Raw genomic sequence first — 18292 nt, forward strand, 5'->3', positions numbered from 1 at the left:
TAAGTTATCCTTCTAGCTTCTCCCTTCTCCCTTTATTTACTCTCAGACGATCATGAAGTCTGGGCTACTCTTTTGGTTTTTGGTTCGCTCCCTTTTTCTTTTGCTTTTTCTGCTTCCATTCCTTTCATCTCAGCTTTGACTCATTCCAAACCAGTGAATATAACCATTTTTTTCTGTGCATAACTTTACTTTTAGTCTGTACTATACATTGTTGGCAGGTGAATATTCTTGTGCTTTTATCACAGCCATTCCCATTGTTATGGAAACTGATTTCAAAGTTTTGTGGTGGGGGTGGGATCTTAAAGTCTGTGAGTGCCGATGTGTATGATTATGTTGCACACGCATGTACATATGTATATATATATATTTAAAAAATACATTAGGATTTGTCCATACTGTTCAAATATATTTGCGTATTTCCCCTCATTTTCTATGTCAATAACACTTGTAAAGTATATATCAGTGAAATTTCAAAGAATAACTGGGGATAAAAATAGTTTCTGAACAAATAAAGATTTTCAGATTTTTTTGTTTTTGTTGGTTACTCTAAACCAGGAATCTCCCAAACATAAGCAAATAATAAGACAAATATAAGTTTGTTGGAAAGCTATCCTTACCTCATCTTTTTACCTTTTTCTAATTCTGAGTGAATTGTAGTCTCTTCTTAAACTGTCTATTAGCCATTTGATATGGCATTGCGATATTTACAGTACCTTCAATCCTCATGTCTATTGAAAATTCCCTAGGTGTGTTAGAGTATACTTTTAATTTTAACACTCAGGACGCAGGGTCAGGTAGACCTTTGAGTTCTAGGCCAGCCAGGGAGGGCTACAAAGCAAGACCCTGGTTGGGGGTACAAAAGACAAAGGAAAATAATTATATTTTAAGCTCCTTCAAGACAAAACTTATGGTCCTGTTTTCTTTTTCTTTTAGCACAAAACATATAATTTCTGTCTTAGTTATTTCAATGATGTTTGTATTAGGTACATACTCTTTAAAACATGGCAGGCATTAAACCTGAATCTCATAAAATAATACTATAGTCATAAAATAATACATACTATACTGTTTGTGATGCTCAGAGACAAACCATTACATTAGCATCTTTATAAATTAAATAATGTTTGCCCTTTGCTGTTATTTAAGCAAAGAAAATTTATTAGGTCTTACTTAAAAACATGTAATTTCGGGTTTTTGAACGCTATATTCTGACTATGAAAAACTAGATGTCAAAATGTAAAAGCAGAGCATTCATGGGCTATGTCCAACTCTTAGTATTATAATATCATTGTGAAATGGCCTATACTTATTTTAATAGACTTTATCAATGCAGTATACTTTAGCACCTCTAAGAAAGATTATAGTACAGTTTTGAATTGCTAGTTATTGTGTGTATTGTAATTTTCTTGCGCATATGCACACATGTGCCTAAATATATTAACATTTTTAAAAAACTTGCTTTGATACATAACCCTTTTTAAGCAAATGTAATTTGTTTTGGTATTGATGGAATTTTCTTACCCTCCCCCTTCCCTCTCCCTCTTAGGTGCTATTCAAGTATTGGGAAAGTTCAGGATGCCTTTATATCTTACAGGCAATCTATTGATAAATCAGAAGCAAGTGCAGATACATGGTGTTCAATAGGGTAAGACTGTCTAAAATTAATGATATTGGTGTGCAAAGATGACTGCATCACATAAAATACATTGTAATGAAAATCATGCTATAAAACTAACCAGTTTTTAGCTCACTTATTTTTCTTAATTTCTCTTTTCAGTGTGCTCTATCAACAGCAAAATCAGCCTATGGATGCTTTGCAAGCTTATATTTGTGCTGTACAATTGGACCACGGTCATGCTGCAGCCTGGATGGATCTAGGCACTCTCTATGAATCCTGCAACCAACCTCAGGATGCTATTAAATGCTATTTAAATGCAACTAGAAGCAAAAATTGTAGTAATACCTCTGGACTTGCAGCACGAATTAAGTATTTACAGGTAAAAATTTTAAATACCAATTTTTTTAAAAGCCACATATTTCCCTAGAACACCCAGGCAGGAATAGGTTGGCTGGAAAATTTGTCTAGTTATATCTGGATGTCTATATATAATATGTTTCTATATTTTGTAAATATACCATAGGTTGTAGTATTATTTTACTTTTTATTTTAAGTGAGATAAGCAATCTTGTTTAAAATGCTCTTTTGCACATTGATGCATATTAATTTGCCTAAGTTTTTTTCAGTGTACTCTCTACATGCTTAAGTTGTCATAGCATTTTAAGGAAAAGAACACAAACACTGTCTTTCACTTTTGCTTGAAGTTTCACGAGAAGACAGCTAATGAGAACCCTGGAAGCAGCTTAGCTATGTTTTGATTCTCACAAAGGTTTATATTCTGGTTACCCTCTTTATACTTATTATCTTTCTAAAGCCCCAAATTTAGAATCTATTTTCTTTTAAAAACAATAAGCTATAGCCTTTAGGAAGATTTAGTGGACTTGCTCTTACTCAAGTAGGCTTGTGTTAAATTTGCTTTTTACATAATTTTTCCTAGGCTCAGTTGTGTAACCTTCCACAAGGTAGTCTACAGAATAAAACTAAATTACTTCCTAGTATTGAGGAGGCATGGAGCCTACCAATCCCCGCAGAGCTTACCTCCAGGCAGGGTGCCATGAACACAGCACAGCAGGTGAGAAGTTGGGTTATGTTCTGCAAGTGCCCAGCTTTAAGGGTTCTTTTCAATCTGTAGTAGTCAAGCTTATTTTAAGTAAGCATAGAAGGCTTAATTAATAATAGCCTTTTCATTTAAGTGCTAAGGGAATCTAGATCAAAATAAAATTCCCTCTGATATGGGAATAAATTTGGGGGTACCAACTTAGAACCTTTGTGCATTTTCATGTTTTTGCAACATTTCTTAAAATAATGCTGCAGTGGTTTATTTAATTTTTTTAAAGAAGATTTTCAAAGGAAGGTACACATTCCTCCATTGATGATGACTCAGTGATTTTTGACTTTCAATAATTGCAATTAGAGATGTCCACATGATGTTGAAAATGAAAAGTATGCAGCTTGTAACTTTTATAATTTGAAGGAATGAATTAAGAATATATAGCACCCTATTTTTGTCTTCCTTCTGTGATTCTTAGGCATGTAAACCTCATCATCCAAATACTGAACCTGTATTAGGCCTCAGTCAAACACCAATTTCACAGCAGTCCTTGCCACTACACATGATTCCTCCTAGCCAAGTAGATGACCTGTCCAGTCCTGCCAAGAGGAAAAGAACATCTAGTCCAACAAAGGTATATGTCCTAGAGAAATAGAAAATCCCAGTCAAAAAAAGAAGTTCCAACTGCCCTGTAATTGTGCAGTTTCAACATTTCCCGTCCTTTACTTTAAATCTGTGGACATCAGAAGAGTAAGGTTTGAGTTTTCCCATCCCGAACTCTTAGAATCATATTAAATAAGGTAGGAATAACCTTGCATTCATCAAATCATTTTATCCATTTCCCTGCCGTTTAGGTATCAGCACACTTCATCATCACTTTTGAGCAACATTAAAATATATTTAATATGGAATCTAGTGGACAGTATGGTATATAGGCTAGCAGTTTGGGCCATAGTTTAGGGGTGGGCTTTTTGGGGTGGCTTATTAAAGAATCAATATTTTTTAAATTATGAATATTAAGTTTAATGTATATCTAAATTTTTAAAGAAAGTAATAATAAACATTATATATAATTACTCCAAATCTCATAGTCATTTAGACTTCATTAGTCATTAATTAATGTTAAGTATTTTGTCTTAAACAAATATTCTTTAATGTTTCTTTTTATCAATTTTCCTCAGAATACTTCTGATAATTGGAGTGGTGGCAATGCACCACCTCCAGTAGAACAACAAACTCATTCATGGTGTTTGACACCACAGAAATTACAGGTATGTAAATTATTTTTTAAGAAGTTTTAGTTAAAGTTAAATGGAAGGAAACCTGGTACATGATGCGTGTACATTATAATGAAGATAATTCAGTCTCTTTTTCCCACTTGTTTCTACTTTGATTTTGGAACAAATTATACATGTAGATGCATAAAGTATGAATATAGATTATATAGGATAAAGCCTTCTTTCAGCTTCTGCTCTTAATTCACTGATGTCTCCTGACAGTTTTCTGGCTTTGCTTGCTTCTTACCTGTCTTAGCAGAGCGGTGTGGTATATTCACTCAAGTATTTCACTTAAGTAATTTGACTTAAGTATAGTCATTCATGGTCCAGAAATATTAAATGAAAAATTTCAGACAAAACAAAACCCCATGGTGACTTCTAAATTATAAGGTTCTGCTGGCATAGTGGAATCCCATTCTATCTCACCGGAGACATCAATCATCTCATTGTTCAGTGTATTCAGGCTGTTATATGCTAAGTGATGCTTAATCACTTAGTAGCCTTCTCATTGTCAAAACAACTGTTTCAGTATCATGATTCATATATTAATAATGACCACAAACCACAAAAACAATGATTCTGACAATTGTAGTATATCAAACAGAAGCCACACATTGCTTCCTCTAAGTGAACATGTAAAAAGTTCTTTTAAAAATGCACAAAATATCATATACTAAGTTTGCTAAGATCTATGATAAGGATTACTCTTTTACCTTAAGTTGTAAATAAAGAGAATTTTATACTAGTTTTACTGTCACACCTAATACCGTACTGGCTATGGCTTCTGTATGTAGTGGTGTTAGGACTGGAAGGGCATTAAATTGTGGGTTTAGTTTTTCTGTGATTTTTGAAATTCACTAGGGGATCTTAAAAGGTGCCTCCTTTACATAAGGGGGTCTACTGTAAACTTTTAATGTTCCTTTTCAGGTCAATATATAAACAGACTACTTGTTATATTAAAAAAATCATATTTCTTTATATAGATATTTTATTAACTTAAACTTGCTTAAGTTGATCACTAGTTTTAGACAGTGTCTTCAGACTTTTCCTGTTTCAGACAATGCTTTTTGGAGCATATTTATCATGTCTTTTAAGCTTAAAGAGCTTTCTACCTAAACACCAAAAATTACTGTATTAGTAAAACTTCATGCTCATTTCTCTCAAAGATCACCTTAAAATAAACTATGTTGAGATGAATGCTTAGTGTTCTTATTCTGGTTTCTTAAACTATAAAAAGACTTAGATTGAATTAGGTTATTGTTGATCTGCAGTGTTTAACCTTAATAGTGGTTTTGAGTTTTTCTAATTATTCAGATAAAGATTTAACAGATTTGTTAGCTTCTTTTTAGATCTGTCTTTAATTATATTCTCCCTTTCCCCCCCTCAGCACTTGGAACAGCTCCGAGCAAACAGAAATAATTTAAATCCAGCACAGAAACTAATGCTGGAACAGCTGGAAAGTCAGTTTGTCTTAATGCAGCAACACCAAGTGTGTATAACATTTTCCCTCTATAATTTGATACAGTTTTGTGTACTTTTATTGACTGTAGCATCATTGTAGAATTCACTCATACTCATGTCTATTTATATTTGGTAGAACTTTGTGATCTATACTTTCTAAACTACTAGGAGTTTTTAAGAAAAGCATAGCTATTTAATTTTAAACACTATTTTATTATTTAATTCCATGGTATTTCATATATATTTTTTAGTACTTAGTAATTCTACACTAAACCTAGGTAAGGTTTTATACTCATCTTTAGTTTAGAGGATTTGTCATATTACAAGTTTTCTGGTTTTATTTATTTTATTTGTTGGCGGGTGGGGCACTTAAGGTTGAACACAGGGCCTTATTCATGCTACAGGAGCCTACTACCACCACCACTAATCTCTAATTTCCCATTCCCCTCTTCACCTCCTCCCTACCTTCACTCCCTCCTTCATACACATAAGGGAACTCTAAGTTCCCTGAGTTGATCTTGGAAATTGAGAACCTTTTGTCTCAGCTTCCTAAGTAGCTGGGATGGCAGTCCTTCCCTACTAGACCCACCTTAGAATTAAGAGTTTGAGGTTCCTTGAAGAACTATGAATTCCAGAATTTTTCATAAGTTTCAGCTGCTTTTTTTTTCTTTTAGTAATTAGTAACTAGATGTTTCCTTAACGTGAAATTTATTTCTGCTTTTCGTAGGTAGCTTGCCATATTAATAAATAGTTTCTTGTGTTTGAAGTTGGCATCAGATCAGAGATCCATGATTATTCATCTTTACATGCTGATATGCTGATTCTCTCCTCTGTGGACTACACACATTGAATTTATATGCTTTTCATTTGTTCCCTGCAGATGAGACAAACAGGAGTTGCACAGGTACGGCCTACTGGAATTCTTAATGGGCCAACAGTTGACTCATCACTGCCTACAAACTCAGTTTCTGGCCAGCAGCCACAGCTTCCTCTGACCAGAATGCCTAGTGTCTCTCAGCCTGGAGTCCACACTGCCTGTCCTAGGCAGACTTTGGCCAATGGACCCTTTTCTGCAGGCCATGTTCCCTGTAGCACATCAAGAACACTGGGAAGTACAGACACTGTTTTGATAGGCAATAATCATGTAACAGGAAGTGGAAGTAATGGAAACGTGCCTTACCTGCAGCGAAACGCACCCACTCTACCTCATAACCGCACAAACCTGACCAGCAGCACAGAGGAGCCGTGGAAAAACCAACTATCTAACTCCACTCAGGTAACAAGACTAGCTGCTTAGGTTGACTTCTCACACAGTAGTTCGTGTTTATTTTGTTTATGTATGGTAAGTGTTTGAACAATTGTTTTTATATGAATCATATAGTCCTACAATGTTGTTGCTGTGTTTCAATTCAGTATACATGTATATACTTTCTGTCCTGGATAATTTCCGCAGATAGACAATCTGGAAGATTTACCAATGAAGAAAACAAACAATATTTTTTAAACCCCAAGACGATTTCTAACTTATACTGGCCCCAGAAGCAAAATGCCTAATTTTATAGTAGTAGTAGATAGTGGTCAACATCTGAGTATAGACAGAATGAGTCGAAGAGAATAAAATGCCAAAATGGAGTATGGGAGTGAAGAGTTCCATTTTAAGCTGTCTTGAAAAGCTAGAACAGTAGTTGGGGAAGGTCACAAAAGGGTGGAAGCAGATTGGGAAAAGAATTCAAAATTGAGTCACAATGTCCAATTTGCCATGCAGGGAATTAAAGAACTAACAAGACAAGAGTAAAGGATTAAGGTGTGAGGTATTGGGCATTGATGAGAACATAAACCATATCTTGTCTTTCAAGAATGATATATCAAAGTTATATTAAATAATGCTGTTAGATCCATGTCTTAAATCAGAGAAGAAGCACTGTGACCATACAGTTTTTATAGAAGAAAGCATTTCATTGAGTTTTGCATAGTTTCAGAGGATGTATTCCATTATCATCATGGCAGGGAGCATGGCAGCACACTGGCAGACATGGTGCTGAAAAGAGTTCTAAGGATTCACAGGCAGCAGAAAGAGGGAGACTCTAGGCTTGGAGTAAGCTTTGAAACCTCACAGCCCACAGCTCCTAATTCTTTCAAACAGTGCTATGCATTTAAATCTCCAAGGCTACAGAAGCCATTCTTATTCAAACCACCACAATCTAGTAAGGTGATCTAGAAATTGATCACCCAAGGTGATATTTCTGGCGTTCAGAAATCAGTGGATGCAGGCAAACTCTACACCACAACCTATGGTGTACATTTCTCTGCTTGCCCTCCTTCTTTCTAGTAGTATGGACCTAAGGGTGGTGTTTCTTTGTTGCAGTTTTAAAGGGTAGGAGAAAAATAAATACTGCATTACACCAAATGTGTAGCGAAGTCCAAATATTTGCTGTTTGACTGTATACAGGGATGATTTGGAAACTTTTGAATAGAATTAGTTTCACTGGGTTGTTACAAGTTGAAGCCCAAGATGAAAGGATAGATAAAACTGGAGGTAGCAAGTATAGACTGTTCCCATGGGTCATCTGCAGTCATGTAGGTTGTACAGATAAGGGATAGTATAGCTAAAGGAGAAGTAGAGTTTAGAATTTGGTTTTGTTCGTATTTTAAATTAAAATGAGAAATAAGCTAATGGGAAACATTCAGTAGAAAGATTGATAAAATAGAGGAAAAAATTGTTATTTGAGATGATGTGTTTTGGGAATTCAGTATCTTTAAACATTATTTGTTAAGATGCCTATTAAGGTTCTAAAGTATAATTGACTGTTATATAAGTGAGAGCATTTGTTATGATTGTGAAGAATAGTTCTCTTATTTTTCTTCCCTTCTAAATCCTAGGTTTGCTTAACTGCTGATATTTTCAAAAATACTCAATCCTATTTTAGAAATCTGATAACATTAAAACAAAAAATCTTAGCTCATCCTAACCTGGCATTCAGGAAGCTGATGCAGGAAGAATTCAAGTTCAGGGTATCCATGACTATGACATAGCCAGATTTTGTCTCAGGGAAACAAATACTTTACCCTACCACAATGATTTTGCAGGACACAGCCTTCTGTACCTGCTAAATGGCAAGGAACCCTAGTCCCTCATGGCCACTACCTAGGAGCCTTACAATATAGTTATAATGAAGTAAGAAAATTGTCTAAAAATATTAAACTAATTTCGGGTCAAATTTTTCCCTCATGAGGTCGCTTTATAATACTGCAGCTGGAAAGCCCCTAATAGTCATGTAATTTTTATTCTTTAACTTACTGCCAAATTAAATCTTTTTTCAAAAAAGCTTTCAACTCAGCTACAACAAGTTTTAAACTATCAAATTAGTTCCCAATTCCAGGGTTCAATATGGCTGAGAAATTCGCATTCTTATTCAATTATTTTGTCAGTAAAACGAAATGAAAATTGTGATTCCAGGGGGGCAATTTTCAGGTAAAAATTATTCGTCTTAGTTCTACTTATTTTTATTTTACTAGATGTATTAAGTGACCTTCCTCTGGACTTAAAACTTTCCTTACCTATAGTATAGTATCTATCCTGGCAGATATTTTCCTAAATGTTTATACTCAGTTGATGAAAAAAAAATGCAGCTTTTTATAAGTCATTAGTAGAGACTTAAAATGTATATTTCTGTACACATATAAATAAAATATGGGGTTTACTGAGTGAGGAAGCTTTTTAGTAGAGTCTTAAGTATTTTAGAAACTTTGCTCTAGAGGATAGTTACTTTAGTGGTAATTGAATTAGGGATGAATATATTTACTTTTACATTTAAAGATAAAATTAATTTGCTTTCTATATTAATCTCTTAATAGATTACAGATGCATTATTTGGTTTATCATATCCATAGATTAATTATTAATGATATTATATGTCTATCCATATTTGAGTTTAGAAATGAAAATCCCTGTTTTAAAACTTAATTTAGAGTTCTCTGTGCTTTCTGTAAACTAATGTATGCCATACTAATTAGGGAAATTCTTTTAGCTAACTAAAAGTACTTTTTTGACAAATTTGGAAATTGGGTCAAATTATAAAGATACTTATTTTTTAGTGGCTTTTACATTTAATATTTAAAATTTTGAGTATGCTCTCAGTTTAACATAAGATTTAAACCATCCTTTTTTTCTTTTTAGGGGCTTCACAAAGGTCCGAGTTCACATTTGGCAGGTCCTAATGGTGAACGACCTCTATCTTCCACTGGGCCTTCCCAGCATCTCCAGGCAGCTGGCTCTGGTATTCAGAATCAGAATGGACATCCCACCCTGCCTAGCAATTCAGTAACACAGGGGGCTGCTCTCAATCACCTCTCCTCTCACACTGCTACCTCAGGTGGACAACAAGGCATTACCTTAACCAAAGAGAGCAAGCCTTCAGGAAACACATTGACGGTGCCTGAAACAAGCAGGCAAACTGGAGAGACACCTAACAGCACTGCCAGTGTTGAGGGACTTCCTAATCATGTCCATCAGGTGATGGCAGATGCTGTTTGCAGTCCTAGCCATGGAGATTCTAAGTCACCAGGTTTACTAAGTTCAGACAATCCTCAGCTCTCTGCCTTGTTGATGGGAAAAGCTAATAACAATGTGGGTCCTGGAACCTGTGACAAAGTCAATAACATCCACCCAACTGTCCATACAAAGACTGATAATTCTGTTGCCTCTTCACCATCTTCAGCCATTTCCACAGCAACACCTTCTCCTAAGTCCACTGAACAGACAACCACAAACAGTGTTACCAGCCTTAACAGCCCTCACAGTGGGCTGCACACAATTAATGGAGAAGGAATGGAAGAATCTCAGAGCCCCATTAAAACAGATCTGCTTCTAGTTAGCCACAGACCTAGTCCTCAGATCATACCATCAATGTCTGTGTCCATATATCCCAGCTCAGCAGAAGTTCTGAAAGCTTGCAGGTTAGTGTGGCAAAATTAATCACAGAGTGAAGTGTTTGACGATTTGTCTGATCAAGATCTGGGAAATAAAAGATAGTGTAATCAGTCATCCAAAGTAAAAGTTTGAACAGAGCTTGGTAATGCTTGAATGTTGTGCTTGTACTTACTGATGATTGTGCAATATGTCTGAACGTGCTGTTACTGCCCTCTACTGGTTACTACAGTTGTTGGCTTCAGTGTGGTTGACTGCTCTGGGGATGAAAACGAGACTCAATCACATTTGGCTAAAAATCAAGGCCTAGAAAAGCCTATTTGCTTGATTTTGAACAAAGTCTGTTAAAGGTTAGACTAGGGATAGACCTCAGCAATCGCCCAGGTAAGTCTCTGTTTACAATTCATTTGATTCTAGAAGAGCTTATAAAGAGATAGGAAAAGTAAGGGACAATGGAGAGTTAAAACAGACTGCTAGGTTTTTGTGAAAGAAAAAGCATATTTGTTTTAGTTTTTGAAGGATAAACCCTCTCAAACACTTAGAGGGATAATAAGTGTTCTGTTTAGAACAAAAACGTCATCATCAAAGGATCAGTCTGATTAGATTGCATCATCTTTCAGTAATATTTGAAGGATAGAGATTAATGGTCTTTTCATTGTACATGTTTCGTCTAATTTTTAATCATTGGTTTGTATTTGTCATCCCCTATGTATAAATAAATCATGGATGTAAGCAGTTAACATCACTTGGAATAGTCACAAAGAATTCTGCATAGTTTTCTAGCATTGAATTTTAAGTTTAAGCAGTGTTATACATTTTTGAAGGCCTTTGTTTGGTTGCTGGGTTTAATCAACAGAAAATAACTATTCTATAAATAGGAAATTTAAGCATTGGGTCAGTTAAATTGGCTATTTAATATAACAATTTCATTTTAAAGTTGGAAACAGTTCACATCTATCAGTTCTAGTATGTCTTATCATCTAGAAATATTATCTTTTGCTATTTACATTGCTTTATTAGAACATGTCCTCAACCTACCATTAATTGTTTATATGAAATTAAACTTTATTTTATAGAGTTTGCTACTTATTTGGAGCATGGGATAGGACTGGCATAGGGAGAAGAATTCATTTAAAATAAATTAAAATTAATCTTAATATCACTTTAATTGTAGTACTGAAACTTTAATATACTAAAGTTTAACCAGAAATTATGTCTGTTTTTTATTATTTTCTTTGTTGATCCAACCTTGCTGGGATCATTTTCCTCAATGGCCTGTAACATGGCAACAGCTGCCATTAATCTTAACTATTTTTTTGGATGGGGTGAGGCATAAGCAGGCTCTCTGTAGCCTTGAGTTCACTATGCAGACCAAGCTGCCCTGCCTCTTACCTCTGCCTCCTTAGTGCTGGGATTAAAGGTGTGCATCACCACATCTACCCAGTCTTAAATTAATGTGATTTTTTTTTCATGTTGGCATTTAATATATATCTAAATTAAATTTTTTAAAACATACTGTAAGATCACTTAATTTCTAAAATTTGTTTCTTTAGAAAATTTTAATTTAGGGGACATTAACCTCTTTTTGTCTTTAAGTTACTATCATTCATTTCAACATTGAACCCCTTTAAGTGTCTAGGTTAACAGCCATAGCGGACTGAGATGCAGTTACCTTGATACATTCCACTATTCTTGTCTTCTATCTGCCTGCCTCTGCCTTGGCTAATCTGGTCTTTACTCTCCTTTCCTAGTTTTGCTTCTATTCAGTTAAAGCAGGGGCTCAATACCTCATCCAGTCTTTGTAGACTCAAGACATTTGCTTTAAAAACAAAATGAGAAACCGAGATGTCATAAAAATTGCTTACTGGAGGTAGATTCTAGAGCTATATTATGTCCCAAAAGTTATAAGCAATGTGGAAAGGCTTTTTTTGTTGTTGTTGTTAATAAAATTTTGTGCTATGGAGTGGCTAGTTACTATATTTCTTAATGTCTTATGAAAGATACTCTTCCATCTCATTTTTGAGGACATTTGGACATTCACTTGAGTACATCCTCATAGTTTTATGTTAAACTTACAAAGGTCATTTTGCTTCATTATAGACACTTAAATAGCTAAACGCACCAAAACTTTTATCAGTCTCTGGAGTGGACTTGGGCTGTTTAAACCAATCTAGGCATTATCTTAATGAAGAGGCAGGAAATCACTTGTGTAAGTTGGAGACAAATCTTCTGAAGCTTAGAGCAAAAGGGTCTTGAGATTACAAGTAGTGGGGTGTTTGGTTGATACTAGCTTATGCCAGAACTCAGGTGAAAGTAACCCAGGTACAGTTTAGGGGCTTTTTAACAAAAGATTTTTTTTTTAAAGGTCCTTTTACTCAGAACACTTTCTTTTCATTTCTGTACTAAATATGGTTACTTCAGAATGGGAAAAAGAACGATTTAAGATGACATAGTTTCTAAATTCTCTCTGTAACCATCTTATTCCATAACTTTTCTTCCTTTTCTCTCTACTTTGGGCTATTTTGATAAAGTTTTATTATCTGGCCTGTGGTATTCTAAAACTGTTCAGAAAATAGCATATGTACCCTGCATCTGTCTGCAGCATTAAGATTGATAAGTAAATGTTTATAGTCTCTTAAATAGATGATTATATGTGTCAGTTATTTCAGAGAAATTTCTGTCTGTTTCGGACTTGATTTTTGCAAGCAGATTTTTAAGACACAGTAAAAAACTGCTAATATGACTATTTGCAATTTTTCTTGGTTGAGCTAATGTACCAACCTTGAATGGAAAAGATTCTGATAATTGAAAGGAAATTAGAATTCATACTTGTTCTTCAGATAAAGAAATCATAAACAAAATAGGGAATTTTTTTTTATGTTCAACATATTGTGCTTTTAGTTTTCTTCAGTGGAAGATCCAGGAATCAAAATAAGTATTTGCAGGAAGAATTTTGTTGTTCTGCTAGATTCAAAATTCACGGAGTTATGAAACTGTCTATTATAACTTAATTCAGAATTGTTTTCTGCCTTCTATGTAAATATAATACTGATTTTTCTTTTCTTTCCTGTTATTTTTAAAGGAATCTAGGTAAAAACGGCCTGTCTAATAGTAGCATTCTGTTGGATAAATGTCCGCCTCCAAGACCACCATCCTCACCATACCCTCCCTTGCCAAAGGACAAGTTGAATCCACCTACACCTAGTATTTATGTGAGTCTGAATTAGCTAGAAATCATCCAAGTTAGTGTTTTCTTCTATATGTCTTTTGTAAAAATCTTTTAGGACAATATATTACAGATACTGGCAGCAATGTGACAATTTGGCAACAAAAAGATATATTCAAAGATATTTTGTGATATTTTGCAAGTACCTTTTTAATTGTTGGTTATATTACAAATTTATTGTTGTTTTGTCTTGTTTTTGTTGTGCTGGAGACTGAACCTAGTACTTTGCACATTCTGGGCATGTGTTTTATAACATTGCTACTATTCCCATAGTTCCTCTGTATAAGGTATATTAGAATAGGTGAAAATATTTTCACTGCCTTAATTTTTAGCATTGTAGGTCAGAATGGGGTCCCATGTCTGGCATCCGGCCCTCCACAGGGCCAGAGCCACTCATGGAGGCAGACACAGGACCCCACGCCAAGGCCTCTACCAGGTAGGTGGGTGGTAAGCTGTGAGAAGCCGCAGGATCCCACTTTCAGGGGTGGGGAAGGCACATTCTGAGGTCCCAGTAGAACTGCTGGGAGCTGCTGGCTCAGGGGTCTGGGCTTGCACAGAGGCTGAGATTGGCAGGTTCTTACTCTTGGGCACTGCAGACGCCTCTGAATGCCGCAGAAGAGCTGAGAACAGATTGTGGGCCTGCATGCGGGCTCTGGCCCTGGGCCAAAGGGAAAGGGGCAGGAGGGATGCTCTGGCTGGTTACCACAAGGACATAAAGAGTCCTTAGGCGGGCACCTTGGATTGATGGGAGCTGTGTCTGGGAGTGCAGGGAGGCCTGTGGCAGGAGGTTAGACGCACAGCTCTCCAGAAGACCACCTGCTCCATTGCTCCAGCAATGATGAGAAGAGACAGGCCATGGTTTTAAGGTGTTTATTGTAGAAAGGCAGAGAGAGGGAGATAGTACGGAAGTAGAGCCCGGCTATGGCTAGATGGGGAAGAGATGGAAAGCAAGAGGGCAAGAGTGAGAGAGGCAGGACCAAGAGAGTAAGAGAAACAAGAGAATAAGAAAGAGATGAGGGGGCAAATAGCCCCTTTTGTTGTGGGCTGGGCCTACGTGGATTTGCCAGGTAACTGTGGGGAGGAGCATACCTGGATGTTGCCAAGTAACTGTGGGAATGTAGTCTAGACAGAATACCAGAAGCCTGGGGCATTGCCTACATGGCTGATGGATACACACCTCTGGGGGGCTGGGGGCCTGTGGCTGTGGGAGGCTGTAGCTGCAACAGGCACCAGGGGCTCAGGGGGCATGGCTGAACACCTGCCATCCCTCATCGGCGGAAGTCACTATCTACCGGTCACCGGGATTCAAGGCCTGTGCTCGACCCGGAACCAGGTTGTCTGTGCACAGCTCACAGAGCAGTATTAAACAAAAGCTACTTGGAACTATTTAACATTTTTGTTTTTAAGTAAACTGAGTTTTAAATCTATCAATTTTATGGGCCTTAATATTCACTCTGTTTTGTACACATGCTAAAAGAAATACCTTCAATGGCAGAAAAGAAAAAAGGATGTTTTAAGAATGTGGTCTTTGGAGCTGGAGAGATGGCTAAGCAGTTAAGAGCATTTGTTGCTCTTGCAGAAGATCCAGATTCAGTTACCTGTGCTCACATGACCATCCATAACTCCAGTTGCCCTTGTCTGGCCTCCATGGGTACCAGGCACATGCATGGTATACATGCATATAGGCAAAACACTCATTTACATAAAATAATTTTTTAAGCTAGCATGTCTATAAAAGAAAGAATATGATTGTAGATGGATACATGTTACAAATATCTTTATAAGGTTTTTTTTTTTAGCATATTTAAAACTATCAGTTTTATCTCATAGAAATTTAGGCATCTGGTCTGAAGAATTGAATAAAAGCAATTCTTTTTTTTTTTATTTGTTTTGTTTTGTTTGGGGGTTCGGGGTTGGTTTTGTTCGAGACAGGGTTTCTCGGTGTAGCCCTGGCTGTCCTGGAACTCACGTTGTAGACCAGGCTGGCCTTGAACTCAGAAATCCATCTGCCTCTGCCTCTGCCTCCCAAGTACTGGGATTAAAGGCGTGTGCCACCACCGCCCGGCAATAAAAGCAATTCTTAATTGTGTTTTTCACAAATAAATCCTGATACCACTTTATTAACTTATTCCAAGAAAAAAATTAGATATGTATAAACTTATGGTAATATACTTCGGATGGTCTTACAACTATGAAAATGAATCTTGTCTTTGAGAAATTTTGATTTCTTCACTCAATTTTTAAGCATGTGACAAAAGTCTCCATCTCAACTCTTTGTGAATATATAGTTAAGAAGTATTAAACATACTCTTGTTATACAACTTATTATGAAAACTTATATACTTTGCCAGAGTGTCTACCCATTGAATATCTTTTCCCCATCTGCTTAAGTCATAATTCTGTTTTCATGAATTTCACTACTTTATATATGGAATCAAATTTCCTTATGACTAGCGTATTTCATTTATCATGTCCTCAAGGTTCATCCATGTTACAGCATTTGACAGGATAACCAGTCAGTTAATTTGGTGGTATTAGACTCTGCATTTTGCACATATTAATGAAAATATTCTACCATCAAGCTGTCTTTTCCCTCACTAACTCTTCATTTGTTGCTTATTTTTCCCCTGCTAGGGGTAAAACCTAGGGTCTTTTGCTTGCTAGTCAAGTATTCTGCCATTGAGCTATATACTCCATTCTTTAGCTATCTTCTAATCTTGCCTGATACTGTAGATATTTACGTACCTACAGGAATAATGTTGCATCAAGAACATATGTTATCATTTAGAATTTTTTAAGATTTATTTTTCTTATTTTCAATTACAAATATGGAATTAGATACATGTGAGAGTAGGTGGACCCTGGAGCCGGAGTTATGGGTAGTTGTGAGCCACAGGACTAGGAATCAAAATCTGATCCTTCCTCTACAAGAACAGTAAGTGCTTATATCCACTGAACCATAGCTCCAGGCCAATATGATCTTATTTTTGGTCAAGAGGACTCACTCTGTCACTCTAGCTAGCCTGAAATTCAGAGAGGCCCACTTCTGCCTCCAGAGTACTGTGATTACAGTGACTGCCACCATTTCCAGCTTCTATATCACGTTTTCTAACTTTTAAAATTTTGTGGTTTTTTTCAATATGGGTAGTATTGGAAATAAAACTTAAGAGCCCCCTGACTGTTCAGATAAACATTCTACCATGGACTTAGAACCCAGCCCATATTTGGTGATCTTACTCTCTGTGGAGGCCATTGAGGCCAAGCAAACTCTACCACTGAGCTGTTCTTTCTACTCAGTAATCCTCACTTTGGTCTTGAAGTTTAAATGTAATTTCAGCTACCTAATTTGTTCAACATATAGTACACAAAAATGTATTGGTTGCTACTTAGTCACAGTTAAAATCAAAGTGTAAAAATACTAGAAAATAGAAAAATATGAATGCATGAAATAAAGTAGCTATATAGGAAATAAATATAAGGCATAATATTTAAGTTAAAAAGCTGTATTTTCCTAAGATATAACCATATATTTTAACTTTACAGTTGGAAAATAAACGTGATGCTTTCTTTCCTCCATTACATCAATTTTGTACAAACCCAAACAACCCTGTTACAGTAATACGTGGCCTTGCTGGAGCTCTTAAATTAGGTATGCTTTTAAGTAAAAAGAAAAATGTTTTCTATATATGCTGTCTTTTAACCTTTTAAAGCACCAGTAAAGAAGTCTGGTACACCCCCCCACCCTCCCACCCCTCCTCCAATCACCACTCACACATCCACTTATTTTCTTTTTAATATGGATGGGGAATTTTGATTATTTTTACTTTGAGTCCATGATTTGAATCTATAATGGTCATAGTGTTAGTTGCTGGCAATTTAGGATTAGTTTTTTTATTTAGCCTTTATTTTTATCTAATGACTGATGTTGAACAGCTATGAGAATTTTGAATATAAAGTGTAAGTACTCATCAAGTACTGTACTATAGCCCCATTAGTATTTGCTAGCACCTACAAAAATTAAGTATGTGAAAGTTTAACCATTGGACTCGACTCATTCTCTATTTGAATATCATGAGCATTAGGACAAAGTAAGCCTTCAAAGTATATAAATGACCTGGTTGGTTTTTAGGAGAAATGGATATAGTGCCATAAAATGCTTCGTCTTTGAAAGAAAAGGCAGAAGTGGGGTGCATTTTTGTTTTGTTTTTACTGACTTGTTTTTTTTTTTTATTTATGGCTTACTTATAAAGACTTGGGACTTTTCTCTACTAAAACTTTGGTGGAAGCTAACAATGAACATATGGTAGAAGTGAGGACACAGTTGTTACAACCAGCAGATGAAAATTGGGACCCTACTGGAACCAAGAAAATCTGGCACTGTGAAAGTAATAGATCTCATACTACAATTGCTAAATATGCTCAGTACCAGGCCTCCTCATTCCAAGAATCATTGAGAGTAAGTATTTACTTCCTAGAGATTATTTTTAGACATTTAAAAATTATTTCATTTTGTAGCTTTGAAAGAAGACATTACTTTTGTAAATATCAGATTATATTACATTAAATACCTTGTAAGTGCTTTAAACAAACCTATGAGTTGATTCAGTAAATAATTTGTAGAGAGGGAATTACTATCTAGGAAAATGTTTCCTAGGTTATCTGAGGTATTTATGATTAAAGCAAGGTTTCTTCAGTACTATTGACATTTTGGGTTGAAAAATTCTTTGTTGTG

At 35.8% G+C, this 18292-nt stretch overlaps 1 protein-coding gene across 9 annotated transcripts in view; it reads left to right on the forward strand.

Annotated features, from left to right (window-relative positions):
• The window catches only part of Kdm6a (lysine (K)-specific demethylase 6A), a 119075-nt gene that overhangs the window by 83558 nt on the left and 17225 nt on the right, over positions 1-18292 (forward strand). For 2 of the 9 annotated variants that reach the window (XM_006527594.4, XM_006527595.4), the window contains exons 11-21: positions 1547-1645; positions 1778-1997; positions 2556-2690; positions 3148-3303; positions 3851-3940; positions 5334-5435; positions 6288-6683; positions 9585-10363; positions 13417-13546; positions 17104-17209; positions 17811-18016. In XM_006527594.4, the coding sequence (XP_006527657.1) occupies positions 1547-1645; positions 1778-1997; positions 2556-2690; positions 3148-3303; positions 3851-3940; positions 5334-5435; positions 6288-6683; positions 9585-10363; positions 13417-13546; positions 17104-17209; positions 17811-18016 (2419 nt within the window). The remainder of the gene's footprint in view (positions 1-1546; positions 1646-1777; positions 1998-2555; positions 2691-3147; positions 3304-3850; positions 3941-5333; positions 5436-6287; positions 6684-9584; positions 10364-13416; positions 13547-17103; positions 17210-17810; positions 18017-18292) is intronic. The other 7 variants (XM_006527596.4, XM_006527597.4, NM_009483.2 and 4 more) reach the window with 4 other exon arrangements.

This window comes from Mus musculus, chromosome X (assembly GCF_000001635.26).
Source record: "Mus musculus strain C57BL/6J chromosome X, GRCm38.p6 C57BL/6J".
Lineage (NCBI taxonomy): Eukaryota > Metazoa > Chordata > Mammalia > Rodentia > Muridae > Mus > Mus musculus.